Raw genomic sequence first — 26,021 nt, 5'->3', positions numbered from 1 at the left:
CCTGGACGTCTCAAAGTGCTTTACAGCCAATGAAGTACTTTTTGAAGTGGAGTGTGGGAAACACGGCAGCCAATTTGCACACAGCGAGCTCTCACAAACAGCAAAGAAATAATGAGCAGATAATCTGTTTTTTGTGATGTTGATTGAGGGATAAATATTGGCCAGGACACCGGGGATAACTCCCCTGCTCCTCTTCGAAATAGTGCCATGGGATCTTTTACATCCACCTGCGAGAGCAGACGGTGTGATTTTACACCCAGAACAGGATTCACGCACAGGCTCACCCAGCTGGCTTACTCAGCTTGTATTAATATAAACACAGACACATTAAAATATAGTCCAAGTTGTACAGCCAATACATGGTTGCAAAATGACAGGAACTTCACTCACTGTCGTTACGAACAGCCTCATAATAGCATCCTTTTGAAGGCAGACCTGAGTTTCTGTTATTGGGTCAATCTGACTCCCATTTCAAGGTGAACTCTTAGCAAAAGAATATTTTTGGCAAGTGAATACAGTTTTTGTGGTGAACAAGTCGTTTACTTTTAGTGAACGATTGTATTTAAAAGTAATGCAATTCATCAAGGTCATTAGTTGGTGAGATGCTTGGTACAGTGGCCTAATACACACTGAGGAGCTGCTTGTTTCAGTATTGAAATTTTACTAATGTGGGAAAAGATGCAGGCCGGAAATGGGAAATTATATATAATTATATTGATAAGTTGGAAACTTTAATTACCAATTTAATATTTTTTTAAATTATGACCTGGACTTTTTCTCTTCCCCACCCCCAAAAGCCCATTTCCAAGACTAACACTAGTGAAAGCTCTATTAAACATGCTCCAATTACCCGCTGTCCCAATTATATGCCAGCCTTACAAGAGTCGTTGAAACTGCATAATGTTTTCTTTGTTAGTATTGTACTTGTTTTCATACCCGTGCTGTACAGTACACGCCAGACCAAATTTTGCGGACTCTCAATTATCAGTCAGTTTCCATGATGAGGCGGGGAGGAGGGGAGGCTCCGTTTAGGCAGATACAACTGCTGTAGTTTCAATGCAGAAAGAGCCAGCTCATGGCATTGCTCTGCCCGCTGCAACCACCTCACAACCTACAACATTTGATTTATATGTTACTTGTAGATACAATCGTTTGCTGTAAGGTACACAACTGCTTCACCACAAAAGTTGCATGCAGTTGCCAAAAACATTTCTCTAATGAATACTTACCCTGAGTTAGGAGTCACACTGACCAATAACAAAGTTGCTGATTCCTACCTCTTATTTATTTTTTTTATTGTCCATTCCTTTTATTATTATCCATTTCTTCCTCTTCATTTTCCTCCATTTGAGTGTACCAACAATTTATCATTACAACTTCTAATCATAGAATGATACAGCACAGAAGGAGGCCATTCGGCCCATTGTGCCTGTGCCGGCTCTTTGGTAGAGCTATCCAATTAATCCCACTCCCCTGCTCTTTCCCCATAGCCCTGTAATTTTTTTTCCCCATCAAGTATTTATCCAATTTCCTTTCGAGTGTTACTATTGAACCTGTTTCCACCACCCTAACCCTAAATGCATTCCAGATCACAACAACTCGCCATGTAAAGAAATGTTTCCTCATGTCGCCTCTGGTTCTTTTGCCAGTCACCTTAAATCTGCGGCCTCTGGTTACCAACCTTCCTGCCACTGGAAACAGTTTCTCTTTATTTACTGAGTTTGTTTTCCCTGAATTCAGGTTGGCTATCTGGGTGAAATCAGCTGTGAGCATATCCATGCCTTTTCTGATCAAAGATAAAACGGAATGTCTATAATCAGAATATTGTGTTTAATCAGCAAAATGACTTGGGAAGTAGTAAATACCGCACTTTAAATAATAAACACTTGCATCCGTCTTCATAAAATCCATGTGTATTATGAGATAGCTCCTCAGCGTCCCCCGTCCAAGGTCTCCCCCCCCCCCCCCCCCCGTTCAGCTTTGCGATGCAGGCAACTACGGGTCCTCTCTACGTTGATGCTGCCTGTCTGTATGGAAGGAGGATGAAGGATTTTCTGTGCAAATCAGGGGAAAGAGGTTGTGCGAGTCACAACAGGACTGCATGCCGCCGTTGCTGATGTTTCTTGATTTTATAGGGTTTGACCCGAATTGTGGAATTCATCTTTCAGTAGGTAATTATCTGGTTTAATTCGAAAATCACAAGGCCTATTTATCATCACTTTCTCTTCAAACCGGCAGAATGCAAGTGCACTAGAAGCCCTCAGAATTGGTGGTGTAAGTACAATCGCTCCGAATCCTTTAGTGGCAGTCATTGTAGAAAGAGACAGAATCACCTGGATCAACTTGAATGGTTAAACCATGTGTCTGTTGGATTGAAGTACTGCAGTCATCACTTCGTGTCCAATGGTGGCTTGCAGCGGTCCCTTTAAGGTTTTTCTGTATGCTTCAGGGCAAACCAATATTGCAGAGGGGACCTCAAACAGGCCTTTGTCCCTTGTTTGCGGGTTTCTTTTTTTGTACCTACACCAATATGGCGGGCGGCGCACTTTTGGCTCGTAATGAGCGTGCTCATCCTGCCTGCCATATTGGAGGTTTAGGTGCCCTTTAGCATCCGATATAGCGGCACGTCGCCATTGAATTTTCTAGGCCCACGTGTTTAACACGGTTTATACTTTTTCTTTTGCCGACATCCCTAAATAAATAGTTTATCTCTCTACTTTATAGTTTGTATTTTTAATCTTTGTTGTACCATTTGTGCATATGTCAATAATATATTTTTAAAAATTGCCAAAGCATCTTATCTGCTCTTTATGAAATTGCTTTCTTGAAGTTACTTTGGAGAATTAGGTCAAACTATATAATTGGGCTGGATTTTCATTCCGCAGTCGGGAAGGAGGCAGGACTACAACTTTCGGGTTTTAGTCCCGCCTCCATCGACGCCCGGCCAATCCACGCGATTTTCCCTTGATTGACCTTGTTGAGCCGTCCCAGCGGGCTCAGCAGGCCAATTAAGGACCACCCGGCAACAGGTGACGTCACAGACTGAAATTTCATCTGTCAGGAGGTGTTGACAGATGAAATATCAGTGTTTCACAGCTGTTTGAAGCTGTCAAACACTGACAGTCTGACTTCTAACCTGAGTCCTTCTACGCAGACTCAGTTAGAACTCTCACTGGCACCGAAAGCTGCAGGCTGTCACTTTTGACAGATCGCAGCCATTCTGCTTTCAGTGCCGGCTGAATGATGGACTCCCGACGCCTAGAGGAAGAAAGGCTGTTAAGGTAAGTACAGGTAATTTAAACTTCTTTAGACACACCAAACACACTTACCTTTGCACTCATGCACCCATCACTCACCTGTACACTGACATCTCGACCCCTCCAAGTCCTTCAACCCGATGGCCCGCCTGCTCTAACCTGGCGTGGTTTGGAGCCATCGGGAATCCCACACGACACCCTTCAAAATAGGGATTAGGCTAAAAACTGCCTGTTAACAGGCAGTTAATTGGCACTAATCCCTTCCCGCCTCGGGTCGGCGGGTCCCAGTGCGGGGCGGGTACCCGCCTCCTTTGAAACTTACGTGGAGGCGGGTTTTGGGCGGGATGGTGTCGGAACCCCCGAATTCAGGATTTTTGCCCCCCGCACGCCTAAAAGCCTGCTTCACGGCACACTGAAAATCTAGGCCTATAATGTCTTACTTGGCAGTAATCTCTGAGTAAACTGGAAAGGGTTTATTTTAGTATAATAATTCTGTTACAGTTCTCCAAGGTTTACATGGTATTTTCTACATAAACCTAATAGGATCAACTTCTGGATATGTATTTTTCCCTCTTTCCCCTTGTTTTGGAAATTGTGCAACAGGTTTGGATCTTAAATCAGTTTCATTATGTCTCTCGTATTCCGGGAACCTTAATGTACAAACTGTGAACCTATTACAGCTGCGTGCTTTCTGTTCACTTTTATTTGTGGATGCAATTTTTCTATTCAAGCATTTTTTAATCTTTAGTTTCTTGAGAGAAATTTGCAGCGATTCTGTGAGCTCTTCCCAATTTACAAAAATCACTGCACTCCAGAGTAATTAATTGCATAAAGCATTTTGAGACATTTCAATACAGGACATTATATAAATGAAATGTTTTATTTCTCTCTTCTTTTCATTTTCTTGCTTTCTTCCTTCAGCTTTCACAGAATCTGATACATAACTACCATTCCCTCGAGACTCGGGGCTTTCTACTTTTCATACATCAATCAACATATTTATCCATTGTCTAACATCCTGAGAAGCTGCACCTTTCCAGTGCTGTAAAATAATCCTCATTGCCAAGATTAAACCCAAATGTAACCGATGGGCCCCTGGAGGGATAGTCTGAGTATGACCAATTTAGCACTAATTGCTAATGTGCGTTTAAGAATATCTCCCAGAAATAGCTGGTACTTACATTCAGAAAATTTCTGTGGTTGGACAACATATGGGCACGATTACCTCCTTGTTGGCACAGTGCCAACGTTTCCGATTGTAGTAACCTCAGTCTTAAAAGCTGTGCTGCAGATACTTGCATTAAATTAGACTAAGCTTGTTTCTGCAGCTCTCGAAAGAGTCCTTTGTAATGTTCTGATCAGCTTTTTCTCTTAACTTTTCTACCTACTTATTCTGTGTAGTAAAGTTTGGATCTTTGACACTTGCACATACTCTTCTATCTTTGCACTAGCCTGTTCGCTTGGTATTTTGTAAAAGGGGCGCCCCAAAGGAGCACTGATAAATTTTGAAGGCGTATCAAGGAATAAAGCCCTGTCAATTTTACCCTCAAGTATTCGTCTTAAAAAACGTATACCTTTTTTTTCCTTTAAATTTTTCTCCCCTCCCCTCCTTCCTGAAGGTGCTGACTCTCTGCTGGGGTACAGTTCCATGGACACAAGGAGCCCGCCTGTAACTTGCTGAAGTAGCCATTAACCATGAGGGCCGAGACAGAATCAGCAGCCTTTTTAAGCATGAGCGACGTCACAGCAAGACTCATCCTGTCCTCACCTGATAGCCGCTAAAATGCACTTCCGGCAGGGGTTTCTGGATAGTGATCAGGAGCGGAAATTTTGGCTGCTTTTCCTCTCCCACCAGTGTCCCTACCATTGCCCTGGCTGTGATCAGCCAATTCAGCACAGAACGGGAATAAAATCTGGGAGCTACCTGGTTTGTAAGGCTCAGTTACTCACTGGATACCCTTGCTGAGCCATCTAGGGGGGGAAAAAGATGCACCATACATTGGCCCATCATGCTTACGACTAGTTGCAGCAATATGAATCTTCATTTACCTTTATCTTTCAGCACCTCATTCCCTCTTCTGATCCTTGCTTTAAGTAGAACAACAGGGAAGCAATAATAAAGAAAGAAAGACTTGCATTTATATAGTGCCTTTCAAAACTTCAGGACAAGGAACAGCTAATTAACTACTTTTGAAGTGTGGCCATTGAGAGTAAATTAGCAAGAGACATAAAAACAGATTGTAAACGTTCCTATAGGTATGTAAATAGGAACAGATTAGTGAAAGTAAACGTGGGTCCATTAGAGGCAGAGACAGGAGAAATTATAATGGGCAATAAGGAAATGGCAGAGACATTAAACAAATACTTTGTATCTGTCTTCACGGTAGAAGACAAAAAACATTCCGGAAATAATGGGGAACCAAGGGTCTAGAGAGAATGAGGAACTTAAAGAAATCAGTTTAAGTAAAGACACAGTACTGGAGAAATTAATGGACTAAGTGGCGACAAATCCCCTGAGCCTGACGACTTGCATCCTAGGGTTTTAAAAGAGGTAGCTGCAGAGATAGTGGATGCACTGGTATTAATCTTCTAGAATTCCCTAGATTATTGAACATCCCAAGGATTAGAAGGTAGCAAACATAACCCTGCTATTTAAGAAAGGAGGAAGAGAAAAAATGGTGAACTATAGGCCAGTTAGCCTGACATCAGTAGTAGGCAAAATGCTAGAATCTATTATTAGGGATGTAGTAACAGGGCAGTTAGAAAATTAAAATATGATTAGGCAGAGCCAACATGGTTTTATGAAAGGGAAATCGTGTTTGACAAATCTGTTAGTTTTTTTGAAGATGTACCTAGTAGGATGGATAAGGGGAAACCAGTGGATGTAGTGTATTTGGATTTTCAAAAAAGCATTCGATAAGATGCCACACAAGAGGTTATTACACAAAATCAGGACTCATGGTATTGGGGGTAATATATTAGCATGGATTGAGAATTGGTTAATGGACAGAAAACAGAGAGTAGGAATAAACGGGACTTTTTCAAGTTGGTAGGCTGTAACTAGCGGGGTAACGCAAGGATCAGTGCTTGGGCCTCAGCTATTCACAATCTATATTAATGACTTCGATGAAGGGACTGAGTGTAACGTATCCAAGTTTGCTGATGATACAAAGTTAGTTGGGAAAGTAAGGAGGAGGACGCAAAGAGGCTGCAGAGAGACATAGACAGGTGGACTGAGTGGGCAAGAACATGGTAAATGGAATACAATGTGGGGAAGTGTGAAGTTATCCACTTTAGTAGGAAAAACAAAAAAAGCTGAACATTTATTGAATGGCGAGAGACTGGGAAATGTTTGCACTCAGAGAGACTTGAGTGTCTTTGTACATGAATCGCATAAAGTTAACATGCAGGTACAGCAAGCAATTAGGAAAACAAATGGTATGTTAGCTTTTGTTACAAAGGGATTAGAGTATAAGGGTAAAGTCTTATTACAATTATACAGGGCATTGGTGGGGCCACACCTGGGGTACTGTGTACAGTTCTGGTCTCCTTACCTAAGGAAATACATATTTGCCTTAGAGGGAGTGCAACGAAGGTTTACTAGACTGATTCCTGGGATGAGGGGATTGCCTTATGAGGAGAGATTGAGTAGACTAGGCCTATATTCATTATAATTTAGAAGAAAGAGAGGTGATCTAATTGAAACATATTGTAGGAATTGACGAATTCCTACGAATAACGGAGATCGACACAGGAGAACAATCAAACAGGTCTTTACTCAACGGAGATGCCACGAGGACTGCCTGGGCAGTCACGTGGTTTGCGACATGACATCATCGTGTTTGCCCGCATTTTCCCGCGCTCTTAAAGGGGCCACGCCCCGTACATGCAAACTCTATATACAAAACACAGTAATGCCTAACACAATGGTACAGGTTTAGGCTGGTGTTAGAACATCGTTAAAGAGAATTATATACAATTAGCCAGAGTCATTCAGTGGTTCTGCCACATGCGCCCCCCCAGAATTCGCTTTAGCAGACAAAGTCAAATGGTGAGGGGGTCTGACGAGCCTGTCAGAACGACTCCTGTACTCTCGAGGCGGAGGCTGCAGGGCGGCTGGCGGTCTGGCGGGCGGTCGCACTTGGTCTGCCGTAACGACGATGGGTGGCCGACCCCGTCTCGGCGGTTGTGCTGTCTCGACGGGGCGGTCGAGGTCCAAATGTGCCGGCTTTAAGCGGTCGACCGAAATGTGGTCCGGTTTACCACCAACATCTACCGTGAAGGTTTTGTCCCCTGCTTCCAACACACGGAAAGGACCGGTATATGGGGCCTTGAGCGGATCCCTATGTGCGTCATGGCGAATGAAAACGTACTCAGCCTTGTGAAGCTCCGCGGGAACGTGTGACCTCTGCAGCCCGTGGTGCGAAACATCTGGCCACCTCTTGGTGACTAGCAAGCTGGGCAGATGCGGACCATGGCTCCGTCGATGTTGGTAGGAAGTCCCCTGGGACTCGCAGCGGCTGACCATACACGGGTTCCGCTGATGAAGAGTGAAGATCTTCTTTGGGGGCCGTGCGAAGGCCCAACAGGACCCACGGTAGCTTGTCTGCCCATCCAGCGTCCTGGAGGCTGGCCCTCAGGGTGGCTTTCATTGACCGGTGGAAGCGTTCGCAGAGGCCATTCGCCTGTGGGTGGTAGGCTGTGGTGCGGTGTAATTTGACACCGAGTCCTTGGGCCACTGCATTCCAGAGTTCGGAGGAAAACTGTGGTCCCCTGTCCGACGAAATATCTGCCGGCACACCGAAACGGGCGATCCAGGAGGAAATGAACACCCTGGCCACGTCCGCTGAAGTAGTGGATGACAGGGGAACCGCCTCTGGCCATCTGGTGGTGTGGTCAACCATGGTCAGGATGTGTGAAAAACCATGGGAGGTTGGGAGTGGTCCTACCAGGTCCACGTTGACATGGTCAAAACGTCGCTCCGGAACTGTGAAGGCGGCCAACGGAGCTTTGATGTGGCGCTGTACCTTGGCCTTTTGGCAGACCACGCAGGTGTTGGCCCAGTCGTGGACATCTTTATGCATGCCATGCCATACAAATTTCGCGGACATCAGTTTCTGAGAGGCCTTCATTCCAGGGTGTGACAACCCATGTATGGCGTCGAACACTTTGCGGCGCCAGACGACCGGCACAACAGGGCGAGGATCCTATACGGAGACGTCACACAACAGCGTGGTACCTGCCGAATGGAACTTGACGTCGGCCAACTGGAGGCCAGTGATGGCCGTTCTGTAAGCTTGGATTTCCGGGTCTGAGGCTTGGTCCGCTGCCATGAGGGCGTAGTCGATGCCCAAATGAACCGTATTGACGATTGCGCGGGAGAGGCAGTCTGCCACCAGGTTGTCCTTACCGGCCACGTGCCGCATATCCATGGTGAATTCGGATATGTAGGTCAGTTGACGCTGCTGTCGGGCTGACCACGGTTCGGTGTTCTTGGAATTGCAAAGGTCAGCGGCTTGTGGTCCACAAAGGCGGTGAAAGGACGTCCTTCCAGAAAGAACCGAAAATGGCAGATGGCCAGAAAAAGGGCGAGCAACTCCCGGTCGAACGTGCTGTATGCTCTCTCGTTCTGCCGTAGTTGACGGCTGAAGAATGCCAATGACTGCCATGTCCCGTTCACCCACTGCTGTTGCACGGCACCGACTGCGTAGTCCGACGCGTCGGTGGTAAAGGCGATGGTGGCTCCTGGCAGCGGGTGCGCCAGCATAGTCGCACTGGCTAAGGCGCTTTTGGTGTCGGCGAACGCCCGGGCCATGTCATCCGTCCAGTCTACCGGGTTCTTGCCAGTCTTGCCCTTGAGGGCCTCGTACAGGGGCTGCATGAGTAGTGCCGCCTTAGGCACGAAACGGTGGTAAAAGTTTACCATGCCCAGGAATTCCTGCAGGGCCTTTATGTTCTGCGGGCGTGGAAAGGATGTCACCGCTTCTACCTTCGAAGGTAAAGGAACCGCTCCCTCTGAGGTGATGCGATGCCCCAGGAAATCAATTTGGTGCAGGCCAAACTGACACTTGGCCGGGTTGATAATCAGGCCATGTTGGCTGAGGCGTCGAAAAAGGGTGCGTAGGTGACAGGTATGTTCTTCCTTAGTAGGACTGGCAATTAGAATATCATCTAGGTAGACGAAGAGGAACTTGAGGTCCCGCAGCACGGAGTCCATCAGGCGTTGGAAAGCCTGGGCGGCGTTCTTTAGCCCAAACGGCATTTGTAGAAACTCGAAGAGGCCGAATGGGGTGATGACTGCGGTCTTCTGGACATCTTCTGGATGAACTGGGACCTGGTGGTAGCCCCGGACGAGGTCGACTTTAGAGAACACGTTGTTCCCTGCCAAATGGGCAGAGAAATCCTGGATATGGGGGATCGGGTACCGATCAGGAGTGGTGGCATCGATAGTCGCCGCATGGCCGCCATCCGCCGCCAGGCTTCGGGACGATATGGAGGGATGAAGACCAGGGACTATCCGACCGGCGAATAATCCCTAACCGTTCCATGGTTGCGAACTCCGCCTTTGCGACCGCCAGGTTCCAGGCGCCAGGCTCGCGCGTAGACCGGGGGGCCGTTGGTGGTGATGTGGTGTTCCACACCATGTTTCGTGGCGGTGGAGGAGAACGTGGGTCTTGTCAGGTCGGGGAATTCGCTGAGCAGGCGAGCGAACTCATCAGGAGTCGGGAACGCACAGGAGACGGTGCGTGACGTAGTGTTACTGCGGTAACACTGAAGAGAATTAAAAGTTGCTGCATTGATCAGCCGCTGGTTCCTAACATCGACCAGGAGGCTGTTGGCGCACAGGAAATCTGCGCCGAGGAGGGGCTGGGAAACTTTGGCCGTAACAAACTCCCAGTGAAAAAGTTGCCCCCCGAGGCACAACTCCACTCGCCGCCTGCCAAAGGTCCGAATTGTTCCGCCATTGGCCGTGATTCACCGTTTGCACATCGAGGGTGGACGCGGGTAAAATGCTGCACTGTGCTCCGGTGTCGCACAGAAAATGACGACCAGAGAGAGTATCGGTGATGAACAGCAATTTCCCGCGTTGCCAATCGCCATCGCGGCCGCGGGGTGCCCGTTAGACCCGTTCCTCGGTGGTCGCAGCATCAGTTGATGTTGGTTTGTTTTTTGGGGAAAACTGCAGGGAGGGCGGCAACGCTTCGCCTTCGCGCCGAACTGTGCGTGGTAGAAACACAGCCCAGCAGGCTGACAAGCTGGGGCGGCGTCTGCAGGGGATGGGTGCCTCGTGGCGGCGCAGTACTGCCGAGTTACAGCGACAATTTTGTCAGCCTCCGCCGCAAGTGTTGCACAGTCTTCAATTTCAGATCAGGCCAGGGCAGCTTGTACCTGTTCAGGCAGTTGGCTGAGGAAAATCTCGCGGAATAGGAAACATTCCCGTTCTGAACCCAGGAGTGTGAGCATTTGGCTCATCAACTCTGAAGGCTTGGAGTCCCCGAGCCCGGGCATAGCGAGTAATTGACGGGCGCGCTCCGATTTTGTGAGCTCGAAAACCTGCAGTAACCGTGCTTTGAGGGTTTCATACTTGCGCTCCGTTGGGGGGTTTTCGAGGAGGCTGACGATCCGAGAGGCGGTAGAGCTGTCGAGTGCGGAGACCACGTAAAGATACTTGGTCTGATCCGCATCGATGTTCCTCAGGGCGAACTGGGCCTCGACCTGAATAAACCACGAGGGCGCTTGCTGCTCCCAGAACTGCAGTAGCTTTAGCGAAATGGCGTTTGCTTCCATGCTGTGCTCTTTTTCTGTGAAAACGTTCACAAAAGCGGGGTCACCAATGTAGGAATTGACGAATTCCTACGAATAACGGAGATCGACACAGGAGAACAATCAAACAGGTCTTTACTCAACGGAGATGCCACGAGGATTGCCTGGGCAGTCACGTGGTTTGCGACGTGACGTCATCACGTTTGCCCGCGCTCTTAAAGGTGCCACGCCCCGTACATGCAAACTCTATTTACAAAACACAGTAATGCCTAACACAATGGTACAGGTTTAGGCTGGTGTTAGAACATTGTTAAAGAGAATTATATACAGTTAGCCAGAGTCATTCAGTGGTTCTGCCACAATATAACATTCTTAATGGGCTTGACAGGGTTAATGCTGGGAAAATATTTCCCCTGGCTGGGGAGTCTAGAACCAGGAGTCACAGTCTCCGAATAAGAGGTCGGCCATTTAGGACTGAGTTGAGAAGAAATTTCTTCACTCAAAGGGTTGTGAATCTTTGGAATTCTCTACCCGAGAGAGCTGTGGTTACTCAGTTGTTGAGTATATTCAAGACCGAGGTCGATAAATTTTTGGGAATTGAGGGATATTGGGATAGTGTGGGAAGGTGGAGTTGAGGTAGAAGATCAGCCATGATCTTGTTGAATGGCGGAGCAGGCTCAAAGGGCCTACTCCAGCTCCTAGTTCTTATGTTCATTGTTGTAATGTAGGAATTGCAGCAATTTGCGCACAGCAAGGTCCCAGGAACAGCGTTTGTGATAATGACCAGACAATCTGTTTTTGTGGTGTTGGTTGAGGGATAAATATTGGCCAGAACACACTTGCTACTCTTCGGAATAGTGCCATGGGATCTTTTACATCCACCTGAGAGGGCATACAGTGTTTCAGTTTAAGGTAACATCTGAAAGACGGCACCTCCGACAGTGCAGCGCTCCCTCAGTACTGCACTGGAGCGTCAGCCTGAATTTTGTGCTCAGTCTCGGGAATGTATCCGCCCTCCTCGATCTATTTTCCCTCCTTGCATCATGCTGAGCTGGAACAAAAACAAATCATATTAATAGGGCAAATATAAATACTGATCAAGCAGGGTATTCCAACTCTGATCTGCTGCTTAAAATGCCAGTGCATTTACATTGTAACCACTGATTCATGCCAGTAGCGTGCTATTTTGGTCAGTAGATGTAATTGTGGAAGGGATCAGTTGGATGATAGAAGATTGCGGCCAAACTAACTTGGTATAAGAATATAAAAACAAAATGCTGGAAACACACAGCAGATCAGTCAATAAAGAGAGTGGACAAGTTAACATTTTAGGTGTATACCCTTTTATCAGATTGGTAAGGTTGGAAAAAGAGAGAAAAACGTGAGGAGAAAAAAACTGTTACTTCAATAATTCAGCATTCCAGCATTTGTAGTTCTTTTTATATTTGATACAAGAATCTTTGTTTTCTGTGGAATTTGATCGTATTTGTTTCACTTTCCAATGTTCTCGCCTTTTATCATCTGGTGTGGTTGGACAGTATTGAGCGAGTGAGGAGGATACCATTGCTTCTTGAAAGAGCCTGGCCTGTTCCAAGCTGTACCACAAATGATTCAAAAGAACAAGCTGCAAAACACATGACCTTTCAATCACTGGAGAGTTGCTCCAGTGAAAATGAAAACCGATGGGCTTTATTTTGCATTCTAATACACTGAATAGTCGAAAATAGCCTCTGTGACTTGAGTGAATGTACTACATATAAGATAACAGATGGGTTGTTGTGTGCGATGCAACAAAGGGCTGAGATGATCTTTTTTGGGGGAGGTACAGTTTTGTTTCATATTTCTGAAGTAATTTGTTTGTGCTAGCTGTGAGTCTTGTAGAAAGCGGCAGATCCCTGCAGTTGAATCATACGATTTGAGCATTGATCAAGTTTTATAAAGCTGCATGTTACAGAGGCATAGCATAGCATACCTGGTACATTTTCCATGTTCTTATTTCTCTATTGCTACCTAACATATGTAATCAGGAAAACTTTCATGCCCTAATCATATCTCCATTACATATTTCAAACGATTTCCTTTTTTCCCCCCCCCTCCTTGCCAGGAATCTCAATGAACTGATTGACAGGTTTGTGGCCGATTTCAAAGCCCAGGGTCCTCCGAAGCCAAACACCGATGAGGGGGGAGCAGTGCTTCCCAGCTGTGCGGACCTGTTCGTCTACTACAAGAAATGTATGGTGCAGTGCTCGCAACTCAGCACCGGAGAGCCAATGGTTGCTCTAACCACCATATTCCAGAAATACCTGCGAGAGTATGCGTGGAAAATCCTCTCCGGAAACCTGCCTAAGTGAGTATGAAATGATGTCCTTTAAATAGCCAGGCAGAGGATTTCCTCTGTAATCAACTGCAAATGATTACTCGATTTCAACTCTGCGGTAATGACATCCCAAATCGGCGTAATCCCCTTCAATTAGCTGCATTCCTAAATGAACAACCCCACATGTAGCACATGTAGCCCATATAGCTCCAGCATCCAGGGCAAGCTGGTCCAGTTAAATAGAGAGTACTGGATACTTGAGAGCTGAGAGATGTCATTAGAACGAAGGGTTCCGATAACACCAACCTGGACCATTTTATAACTGTTAATCTCTATCCAAGATTAGGTTCCAACCTTGAGCTTGCTCCCTGACGCTTTGTTTTCTTTAATGAAGTTTTTTATTTATGTACTGTAGTGGGGAGATTATTCAACTTTTAGCCTATTTTGTGCAGAGGGACACCATGGGGCAGATTTTTCTCTTAATGCATTTGGCATAAAGGATTGTCTGGGCACAGCGTGGGGAGAATCTCACCAGTACTGGAGCCCACCTGATTTTCATGTTCATGAAATGGGTGGAAAATGGGATGGGCTCCATTTAAGGTATGTGATCATCCCTGCCTGATTTTACTCTCTACACAGTGCCCCAGGTATTTGTGCCAAGCACAGGAACAGGAAAATCCACCCTAATATATTTAATGTGCGATAGCATCAACAACAGTCTGCAACAAAACTGCATAGAGCTTTACCCCGATTTAGTTTACTCCATGAATCGAATGCAAGCAGCAAGAACAACTAGTCCTAATTGGAATGGACTGCAGTCATTTTCACCATATATGGTACTACACAGATTCAGGTCACCAGGTTGTGTGCAGATTTTTGGCAAGCTTTCTATTCAACATTGTTCTCGGTAACCAGAAGTTTTATTGAACCTGAAAGACCTAATAATGCTCAATGAGCACATTTATTTCAAAGTAATGCACTATTTTCCAATACGAAAAACGAAATGGGAAATTCTCCCTCCTTGTGCTCGCAGTACAATTGGAATATGATTGAACATCAATGTTTAAAATGTAATGGGTTCAGTGGGTACCATGCAGTGGTAGCATACTGGTTCCGAACTATAATTTCCCACATGGTGAGCTTTGAATCAGAACTGTGCTGCTTTTGGAGAATGGGGCGTCGAGTCCAGGCGTTTCTCCCACACGGAGGGAGCAAACACTGAGGACCAGTTGGTCCAAACAACACTTGAGCACCTCTAGTGGCTGGCTGAGTAGCAGCATGGGGAACATCCTGTCTTCATCCTGTCTTCTCTGCCAAGGAAGGCATGTGCTGCAAGGAAACTACAGGAGAAGAGACGGGGAAGAAAATATATAAAAATTAACTCGGGTTGATGAAATATATGAGTTGACAAAAATTGCCACTGCACACTTGTGTAGTGTCCGTGTGTAGATAAAGACACTGAAGACAGGAGTTGGTTCATAGGTATTTACTAAGCAAGTCTGGGAGGGGTTTTCTAAAGGATATACACAATACACAGGCTTATATAGCCCAAGTGGCAATTACCGGCATTACGCACACCTGGGGCTCTTAAAGGCACATACACCACAATTCCTCCCCTTCTAGCTAACTAGTACATCATATTTTAAGTAATTATTAATTATATGTTATATGCAAAATAATATACATTGCTGTATTAATTAATTATAAGTTAGTCTCTCAGGAGGCTTCCTGACTCGGTCCGGATAACGCCTCGGGGGTGTAGTAGTTTCTGATGGTGTAGTAGGTTCTTCTGGCAAGGCTGATTCGGCTTGAAGGCCAGTGTCGGGTTCATCGGGCTCCAGTATCACCGGATCGGAGGTAGATATGGGTATCTCTACTTCATCGTTAGATGTATAGAGTGGTGGTGTAGGTTGTCCCTTTTCGGATGACTTGATGATTTGGTCAGCATGGCGCCTTATTATGCTGTCTCCGATGTCCACGGTATACATCAGTGGTCCTAATCGTGTGCAGATAGTTCCAGGCTGCCATTTCTCGGTACGGTAGTCCCGGGCCAAAACCGGTTGGCCTATCTGGAAGGCCCTAGTTGGCCTATCATTCATGCCCTGAAACTGCCGGTTCTCCACGTCCCTTCGGATGTTGGGCTTGACCAAATCCAGCCGGCATCTTAGGTTTCTATTGTAGAACATCATGGCGGGAGTTTGGTTAGTAACCATATGCGTTGCATTCCTATATGCAAATAAGAAATTATCCACCTTGTGCTGAAGTTTTATGTCTTCATTACCCATGGCCTTGATGGCCTTCTTGAAGGTCTGGACAAACCTTTCAGCCAATCCATTGGTGGCGGGATGGTATGGGGCGGACGTGTAGTGCTTTACCCCATTGTTCTTTAAGAACTTTCTGAATTCTTCGGACACAAATTGCGGTCCATTATCAGAACATATCTGCTCCGGCAGCCCATTCCTGGCAAATATGGTCCTTAATACTGTGATGGTTTTTTCCGTGGTGGTGGAGGACATCTTTATTACCTCCGGCCACTTGGAGTGTGCATCAACTGCGATTAAGAACATTGAGTCCATAAATGGACCAGCAAAGTCGATGTGCACCCTTTGCCAGGGAGATGAGGGCCACTCCCATGGATGTAGAGGGGCCTGTGGCGGAGCATTTTGGACCTTCTGGCATCCTAGGCAGCTCTTGGTCATGTCTTTGATGTCTCCATCGATACCTGGCCACCATACAAACGCCCTAGCTAGGTTCTTCATTTTCACTCCACCCAGATGCCCCTCGTGAAGCTCCTTTAGCACTTTATCCTGGAGTTTGGGTGGAATCACCACTCTGGATCCACACATCAAGGTTCCTCGGCACACTGACAGCTGTTCTCTTCTTTGCGAGAATGCTGGCAACAGTGGTTCGCCATGTGCTGGCCATCCCTTCACTGTTAAATCGTAGACCCGTGAGAGAGTAGGGTCATTTCTTGTCTCCCTTTCAATGGCAGAATTTGTCACCGGTAGACATTCCACTATGGTAGAGTGGAATATCTCTACTGGGTCTACTGTAGGTGCCTCTTCTATCGTTGGCAACGGTAGGCGCGATAAACCGTCAGCATTCCCATGCTGTTTTGACCCTTTGTATTCAATGTTGTATTGGTGTGCCCCTAGAAAAAGGGACCACCTCTGTAGTCTTTGTGCCGTCATAATGGGGACACCTTTTTTAGGGTTGAATATGGAGATGAGGGGTTGATGGTCAGTCAGCAAGGTAAATTTTTGTCCGTGTAGGTAATGGTTGAATTTCTTCACTCCCAGGCTGAGTGCTTCCCTGTCGATCTGGGCATAGTTACGCTCAGCTGAGTTCAATGAGCGTGACGCAAAAGCTATCGGCCGTTCCGAGCCATCAGGGAATCTATGGGACAATACCGCTCCTATGCCGTAAGGGGATGCATCGCACGCCAGTCTGATTGGTAGTGATGGGTTGTAATGAGCCAAAACTTTCTCAGATGTGATTAAGTCTTTACATTTATGGAAGGCACGTTTACAGTCTTCGTTCCATTTCCAAATCACTCCTGTCTGTAGAAGATCATTAAGAGGGTGTAGAATAGTTGATAAGTTCGGTAAAAATTTATGATAGTAATTTATTAATCCCAGGAATGACCTTAATTGTGAAACATTTTCAGGTGCTGGGGCTTTTATAACTGCTTCAATTTTTTCAGGTGACTTATGCAACCCTTCCTTATTAATTATGTGGCCACAATATGATATCTGATTTTGGAAAAATTCGCACTTGGGGCGATTTGCTCGTAGGCCCCGTTCTTTCAGCTTAGTGAGCACCTGCTCCAAATTGGCAAGGTGCTCGTTGTCGTTTTCTCCTGTTATAAGGATGTCACCTAGGTAGCATTGAGTCCCCGGAATCCCTTGCAGGACTTGCTCCATAGCTCTTTGCCAGATAGCTGGAGCTGATGCTATTCCAAAAACCAGTCGATTGTACTGGTACAGGCCTCTGTGTGTGTTTATTGTGAGATACTTTTTAGAGGCCTCCTCAACCTCCATCTGTAGATATGCCTGTGCCAAGTCAATTTTTGTGAAACGTTTCCCTCCGGATAGTGAGGCGAAAATATCTTCTATCCTCGGAAGAGGATACTGTACCGTGTGAAGGACCGGGTTTACAGTCACCTTAAAGTCCCCACAGATGCAAATTTTTTTCTGTTCCTCAGAGTTATTTTTCAATGTTTTTTTCATGACTGGAACGATGGGTGTTGCCCATTCGCTCCAATCTATTTTGGATAATATGCCTGCCTTTTCCAAATTCTCCAGCTCTGCCTCGACTGCCGGACGTATTGCGTATGGCACCGGTCTTGCCTTAAAAAGTTTTGGAATTGCTGCATCTTCCACTTTTATTGAGGCGGTGATGCCTTTCAAGGTTCCTAGTTTCTCTTGAAACACTTCTTTGGCGTTGGCCAAGATGTCTTTTAATCGTTCAGGTATGATGTCATCATTGTTTTTTTCCTTACTGGTCACCGTCAGTGCCTGAATGGAGTGCCAGTCTAAACGTATCTTCCTTATCCATTCACGTCCCAACAACGGTGGACCACCATCTTGTAGAATGTATAAATACAACTTTTGTATTTCTTTGCCGTTGTATACCACAGGCACCCTTATTTTTCCTTTGGGGTAGACTTTCTGCCCCGTATATGTTTTTAAGATAATGGATGTGTCTTTTAGAGGTATATGCGAAAATAGCCTCTCGTAATCTCATCGATTTATTACGGTTAGAGCTGATCCTGTATCTAGCTCCATTTTAACTGGGGACCCTGCTATTGTGAGGGTAACCCAAATGGTTTGGTAATCCTCTTTGGCAAGTACATTATGTAATTTGAGACAGCTTAGTCTCTTGTTTGCGGAGTCGCTATCGCTATTCTGGTCTTCGGAGCTATTGTCCGTCATCATTTGTACCTTCCTGTACTTTTCTTTATTGATTTTTTGTTTTCTGTCAGTGGATTTATTTTGTCCAGATTGGCATACCCGTGCAATGTGTCCAATCTTACCACATTGCCTGCATGCTTTGCTCTTGAACCAGCAGTCCCTCTGGTTATGGGTGGATCTGCCGCAGCGATAACAGCTTCCGAACTCCTGTGTCATTTTATGGGTGCCGAAGTCCTGTGTCTCTTGTTGTATCTCTGCAGCTCCTTTTGCTGCTGCTTCGTATGATACAGCCATACTGAAAGCTTTGTCCAATGTTAAATCTTTTTCAGAAAGCAGTCTTTTTTGTGTTCCTTCACTTAAGAGACCGCAAACAAATTTGTCTCGAAGATAATCCGATAGTCCTGCTCCGAATTGGCAGTACTTTGATAGCTTTCTTAATTCGGTTAGGCAATCAGCGTTACTTTCATTCTTGTGTTGATTTCTGTTGAAGAACTTGAATCGTTCCGCTATCAGCAGCGGTGTTGGGTTTAAATGCTCCTGCAGGGTATCAACAATTTCTTTAAAAGTCTTGTCCTTTGGTTTGGCTGGAGTGATTAAATTTCGTAACAGCCCGTATGTCTTCGCGCCCATTAAGTTCAGAAGTACTGAAGCTTTTTTTTCATCTGCTATTCCATTTGCAGTGCAATAAACCTCTACTCTTTCCATGTATGTGGTCCAATCTTCTATTTCGCCATCAAAAGCCTCAATATTACCAGATTTAGGCATTTCAGAAAAGATATGGCGCTTCCCACGCTTTTATTTTTCTCTGTAGCAACGATATGGCGCTTCCCGCGCTTTCCCGCCGCTGCTACCGATAACAACGCTGTTTTACTGTGGTTTCCGTTTATTCACTGTTGGAGACTCGTTCCCGACGGAGGCCTAAACGCTGACCTGCTTGCCGCGCCGGCCGTCTCTCGAGTGCACCCTCCCAGTCCGTTATTGCTTGCCTCCGATTTCGCTGCCTGTCTCAGCTGTAGAGCCCGCCGCTGGAGCTCCAGCCTGACGCCCAGGAAGGATTAGCGCAGTACCTGTCACCAGCTTGGCCAGCTGGTGAAACCACAGTTTCTCTTACTTCCTTGAGTCTTCTGGACGCTGGAGGAATCGATGTCCTTGAGGTGCTGCCGAATTGCAGGTAAGTCCGTTTCCACTTCGTCGCCACTGTAGTGTCCGTGTGTAGATAAAGACACTGAAGACAGGAGTTGGTTCATAGGTATTTACTAAGCAAGTCTGGGGGGGGGGTTTCTAAAGGATATACACAATACAGAGGCTTATATAGCCCAAGTGGCAATTACCGGCATTACGCACACCTGGGGCTCTTAAAGGCACATACACCATAATTGCTCTTAAAGGCACATACACCACAACTTGTGTCTTCACTTATGGCTTTCTAGCTTGTGATATGTATTAATGACTTAAAGCTGAAATTCTCACACCCTATGTCTCATTTGTGGTCTTTGCAATACTGACTACTGCTTAAATTCTTAACTGCAATGTGGTTGCTGTAATTTGAAGAGAATTACCTCAAATAGACCACACAGTGAAGATGTGGACAACAAGAATGACCCCCTGGATCAACTGCTGTGTCTACAGATCTTGGTGGAGAGATGCCTCAACAGGCAAAGCCTTACCGAGAGGAAACATGTTGCATCTGTACTAGGCCTATTATTTCTGTCCCCTGAAACATTTAAGGGGTAATATTGTAAAGCTCTGCTGCTTTGCTGCATGCTTACTAATAGCAAGCATGGGCAAGAACGTTTAGGGCTGCAGCGTCTCAAGCCAGTGCTTGCTGCTAGTGAGGCCCGCCTCAGCAGAGCGCCTCATAAAATTACCCGACAATGTGTTGTCCTTGCCGGGGGGGCGGCGGCGGCGGGCGAGGCAGCGGGCGGGGGGGGGAATTACAAATAAATATGTAAACAACAATCACAGCTTTCAGTATCATAATTCAGTCACCTATTCAATAAGCAATGAAATTTCTGTTCAGAATATATTTTACTTGCTTCTAAAGAGCAAACAAATTCCCCAAACCATGGGAGAAAATGGGCTTAGGTGCAACAACAACTTGCAATTATACAACACCTTGAAACATAAAGGAAAATTCCAAGGAGCTTCGCAAGGAAAATTGGATACTGAGCAGGAGGTGGGGCAAGTGTTAGGGGAGGTCATCAAAACAGCGGTCAAAGGGGTAGGTTTTGAGGGGGCTTTTGACATTGGGGAGAGATATAACGAGCTGCAGGGGTTTAGCAAGACAATTCCAGAGTGTAGTGCCGTGATGGTTGAAGGCTCTGCCACCGATGGAGCAGAGGGAGGGCCGTGTACATTAGGCCTGAGTTAGAAGAGCAAAGGGTGTAAGCTGGGACCTAGGCCTGGAAGAGCTTGCAGAAGTAGAGTGGAGGCTATGGAGTGATTTATAAACCAGGATAATGATTTTGAAAGCAACGCTTTGGGGGATAAGGCGGCTGGTGAGAACCGGGATGACAGGTGAGTGGGACTTATTCCTGGATAGAATTTGGGTAGCAGAGATTTGGATGAGTTGGATTCTGGAGGCTGGTTAGGATAACGTTGGAGAAGTCTAGCATGGGTGCGATAGAAGACTGGATGAGGGTTTCACATTGAAGGGAATGAAGGTAGGATGGGCAATAAATGCTGGCCTTGCCAGTGATGCCCACATCTCGTGAATTAATTTTTAAAAAAGGAACGAAGATGGGAATCTATAGCATCTCTGTTTTGTTTTGCTTGCTCTTTGTTTTCTTTTCTTGTCATTAAGAGTGCAATTTATTATTTTCTTTCTCTTCAGAACCACAAGCAGCAGTGGCGGCCTGACCATTTCCAGTCTACTGAAGGAGAAGGAGGGCTCCGAGGTTGCAAAGTTCACAGTGGAGGAGCTCTGCCTCATTTGCAGCATCCTCAGCACAGCTGAATACTGCTTGGCAACAACACAACAGGTGAGCGTCCTTTGCTGCACAGGTGGACTGGAGGAAGGTGTCGTGCGGCTGTCGGCAGAAAATAGAGAAACTACTTTCCTTGTAGAATAACTTCTACAGCACTGCCTGCAATCTTGAGTGCAAAACAAAAAGCCTGTTGTAGTTCAAGGGTATTTTGGTAACTAGATTCCCTCTCAATAGAGGAGTATGTCGTAACAGAGGATGCGGTATGCCAAACAGTGATTGTATGAAGTAGTTCTTCTGGCGCAGAGCTTTGCGTGACGGGAGCACACATCGGAGCTTTTTCAGTGCAAGAAAACAACTTAAATTAACAAGAGTAGACTGCAGCATAGAGCATGCTGACTTTCTGATGCGCAGTCCCATCTGTGCCGGGAGTACTTATCATAAAATCTACCCCCAAGGGATTTCTGTAGATCGATTCCAGTACACCAAGGTCTGAAGCTTAACTGTTCCCACTGTAAGTAGCCACAAAGAAATAGTTTAAGTATGCCTGCTATGATGAGAGCTCATTAATAATGTTAGTGAGTGGCTTTGAGTGTTAGTTTGTACACCAGTTCTTGTTGCATTATTGGGTCCAAGAACATCCAAGGCGATTCTATTTGGTGCGGAGATAGACGGTGGCTCTGAAATGATGTGATTTGCCTTTGGTGTAGCTAGAATATATTTAATTTTTTTTTGCAGAGCAGTTACGTATTATCTATGACTTGTCTTTGTTGCCATGTTCAAGCATTAAGAAGAGCTATTGCCTCAAGGCATGCAGTAGGGAATTTGAGCATCATTGTGCACTTAAAATGCTGCGGGTAAATGGGAAGCACCCAGAAGGAAGGCAGTGAGTAGAATAGTTGTGTGTGTGCGTGTGTGAGACCAACCATTTCCAATTCTAATTTACTAGTCACAAAATGAACCAAAGGGAGTGTCACCTACCAATAGACTAGCATGCCCAGCTTTAGAAGGATTTACACTTGAATTCAAAGCGGCAGTTGATTAGGTAGACCGAGTTTTATGGATCTGCAATGCATTGTTGTAGTCTGTCAGCAGGTGGTGTGAGAGGGAAAGAGACAGCAGAGGAGAATAAGATGGTCTGAGGACTGTAATTGACAGTGGTCTAAAATTTAGCTATGCCTTTAATGTATATGGGTCGAATAAGTTTGCATCATAAACCTCAGACTGTGTTTTGGGCTTTTTTAAAAACGTTTTTTTCCCTGTGAATTTCGTGCTCATCAGAGTGAAGGATGTTGTTGCTGGGAACACTTTCCATTTCAGACACCAAGTGTCAGCATCAAGCAGTCCAGGTCCAGCACGGAATGATTCAATAAAAGATAAAGCTCCCTCTATTCTACCCCAACAATATATCTCGGCACCATTCTCGGAGGAGCACCCCAGCTTTTGCATTTTGCACATCGGGCATCCTGTGGCCTCTGAGTGAAATTGGCATTTAGTATAGAACTACAGTCATGGTTTTATTCCGCTGCATGCTAATTACCACCCCCGCCCCCCCCCCCCCCCCCCCCCCCCCCCCCCCCACAAAGCTGCAAAGGCATTGAATCCTTGTCGGGGTCCAGTTGTACTCGTGTAGGTCGTCCTCTGGTACTTTGCTCAAGGGGCCATTTATTCATGCATGAGCCTTGATGTTGGCAAGCCATTTGGCTGTGAGGGAGAGTCACAATCAAATCTGCTCCTATCCTCCGCTGATCCCACACATGGACTTTCCAGCAGAGCTTGCTGGTTAACATGGGGGATTCCAGCTGACTTTCCCCAGGGACACAGTTGCAGCGCCCCCTACAACCCAGACAGTTTAGTACATCCGGTTGAGTTCAGCGAATTCAAATGAGATGACATCTTGGGGGGTGGGGTGACCTTCTTGATCTGTGTGGCTCAAGAACTCACTGGGAAATCTCGCTCAGCCATCACAAGTGCCTCTCGGGGCTGCTTTCTGCTGTGGGCCGTACCACTGTGGATGGAGACTGGCCAAATGCTTCCAGCTTTATAGTAGTCTGTGGCCTAGGTATTTAGTGTAAACATCCAGATTATAAATGCTTCTGTAGTTTTACGGTTGTGTTGTGGTACAAGGACTGCATTGGCGTATGTCATCAGCAGACATAAAAACATATGAAGATGTGACCGAGCCCCTGCATTATATAGTGTTCCATGTTATTATGCAGCTCTCAACAGTAATCGACTTTCTAACTATGAAGTTGGGCCTCACCTTATTTAAAAACTTACAATTTCTCTTTCTTACCTGATGGACGATATATTTCCCGTCAATTAATTTACAGAATGGCACTGGTGCCAAGTGTCAGACTAGAGATTTTCACAGACGTTTTAATGCATCAGCCTTTTTAATTTGACAGTACAGTCTACTGTTAATTCAAAGTTGCTTAATTAAAATGATTTGATAACTTTTTTTTAAGTGCAAAAAATAGCTTGACTTATCAGGAATAGACTGTATTTCTTATTCCCTTGTGTTGCTGGGAAACCTTTCCTGAACCCACTGCACCCTACACTTTTTGTCCCTGTTGAGTTGGCAGTCTTGATTTCAAATGGATTTTTAAGTTGTCACTCAGGACCGCCCGTCTAAGAGCAGTGAAAACAAACACTGCTTCAGTTTTGTATGCTTTTTCAGCTCCTTGATTCCTGGCAAGGGAGGAGTATGGTATGTGTATACATGCACACACAAACCAACGGCCGCAGTCTCAAAATAAACCCTTTTCACTGGATTACCATGATTCCTACACAAAAAGGAAATTGCAAGCAATTATAATGGGGCTGTGTGATTTCTGTGCTTGCATCCGCTGTTTGTTTTGATTTAACATGTTCATTAGACTGCGGCAAGGTATTGGTTGTGTTCTTGGCAGCTCTCATTTCCTGCTGGATAACGAGTTTTATGTATGCCTCTTAAAACAAGCAGCCTCATCATCATAGTCATCAATACTGCTTTTAAAAATGAACTATCAAAAATAATTATGATCAGCTTTACCATTTTTGGGCAGGAATTCAGCCCATTTCTGTTATAATAAAAATGATGCATTAAACTGGGTGTTGATATGTCAAACACATCATGCTGTGTAAAATAAGCCAAACTATCTGACCACAACCCAAGGATTAGTACTTAAGACATAAAGGGGAGGTTAGAAGTTTTTTCATGCAAAGGGCTATTAGAATCTGGACTGCACTACTACTCAGCTGTTAAAGCTGAGTCAATCACAACATTTAAGAGAGAATTGGGTAAACATTTGAAGAGGCAAAATATTAATAAGTATGGGGAAATAGTGGTTTGGAGTAGATAGCTCTGATGGGGAACCAGCAATGGCACAGAAATGATGAGCTAAATAGTCTCCTTCAATGCTGAAATTTCTATGATTCTATGAAAATTGCAGCCAAAGATTTGTTACCCCTTCAAATCTGCCGTCATCACCCCTCTCAAAAAAAAAAAAAACAACCTTGACCCCTCTGTCCTTGCAAACTACCATCTCCAACCTCCCTTCCCTCGCCAAAGTCCTTGACCATGCTGTCTCCTCCCAAATCCGTGCAAATCTTTCCTGGAACTCCACATTTGAATCAACAACAACAACTTGTATTTATATCGCGCCTTTAATGTAATAAAACGTCCCAAGGCGTGTCACAGGAGCGTTCTCAAACAAAATTTGACACCAAGCCACATAAGGATAAATTAGGGCAGACAAGGAGGTAAGTTTTAAGGAGTATCTCAAAGGAGGAAAGAGAGGCGGAGAGGTTTGGGGAGGGAATTTCAGACCTTGGGGCCCAGGCAGCTGAAGGCACGGCCACCAATGGTTGAGCGATTATAATCGGGGATGCTCAAGAGGCGAGAATTAGAGGAGTGCAGATATCTTGGGGTTTGTGAGGCTGGTGGAGATTACGATGATAGGGAGGGGCGAGGCCATGGAGGGATTTGAAAACAAGGATGAGAATTTTAAAATCGAGGCGTTGCTTAGCCAGGAGCCAATGTAGGTCAGCGAGCACAGGGGAGATGTGTGAGCAGGACTTGGTGCGAGTTCGGACACAGGCAGCAGAGTTTTGAATGACCTCAGGTTTACAGAGGGTAGAACTTGGGAGGCCGGCATGAAGTGCGTTGGAATAGTCAAGTCTAGAGGTAACAAAGGCATGGATGATGAATCCCGCCAATCAGGTTTCCGCCCCGCGACAATACCGTAACGGCTCTTGTCAAAGTCATAAAAGGCTGACTGTGGTAAACTGTCCTTCTCGACCTGTCTGCAGCCTTTGTCACGGTTGACCACACCATCCTCCTCCAACACCCCCTCCTCTGGCGTCCAGCTGGGTGGGACTGCATCGCCTGATTACATTCTTATCTATCCAGCCGTAGCCAGAGAATCACCTGCAATGGCTTCTCTTCCCGCTCCTGCACTCTGGAGTCCCCCAAGGATCTATCCAGGGCCCCCTCCTGTTTCTCATCTACACGCTGCCCCTCGGCGACATGATCCAAAAACACAACGTCGGGTTCCACATATACACTGACGACACCCAGCTCTACCTCACCACCATGTCTCTCGACCCCTCAACTGTCTCTTAATTGTCAGCCTACTTGTCCGACAGCAGAAATTTCTTCCAACTAAATATTGGGAAGACCGAAGCCGTTGACTTCGGTTCCCACCACAAACTCCTAGCCACCGACTCCATCCCTCTCCCTGGCAACTGCCTTGAGGCTGAACAAGACTGTTCGCAACCTTGGTGTCATATTTGACCCCGAGATGAGCTTTCGACCTCATATCCGCGCCATCACTAAGAATGCCTACTTCCACCTCCTGAACAT

The 26,021-nt window shown here is 45.8% G+C and overlaps 1 protein-coding gene across 5 annotated transcripts in view; it reads left to right on the top strand.

The window, feature by feature from the left end:
* vps53 (VPS53 subunit of GARP complex) overlaps nt 1-26,021 on the top strand; it is a 254,920-nt gene that overhangs the window by 140,122 nt on the left and 88,777 nt on the right. For all 5 annotated transcript variants that reach the window (XM_085964898.1, XM_085964903.1, XM_085964902.1 and 2 more), the window contains 2 exons: nt 13,126-13,368; nt 21,085-21,232. In XM_085964898.1, the coding sequence (XP_085821024.1) occupies nt 13,126-13,368; nt 21,085-21,232 (391 nt within the window). The remainder of the gene's footprint in view (nt 1-13,125; nt 13,369-21,084; nt 21,233-26,021) is intronic.

Source organism: Somniosus microcephalus, chromosome 22 (genome assembly GCF_052327205.1).
Source record: "Somniosus microcephalus isolate GS21.2 chromosome 22, FLI_Smic_1.0, whole genome shotgun sequence".
In the NCBI taxonomy this organism is placed as follows: domain Eukaryota; kingdom Metazoa; phylum Chordata; class Chondrichthyes; order Squaliformes; family Somniosidae; genus Somniosus; species Somniosus microcephalus.
This window is presented reverse-complemented; position numbering and strand designations above follow the sequence as displayed.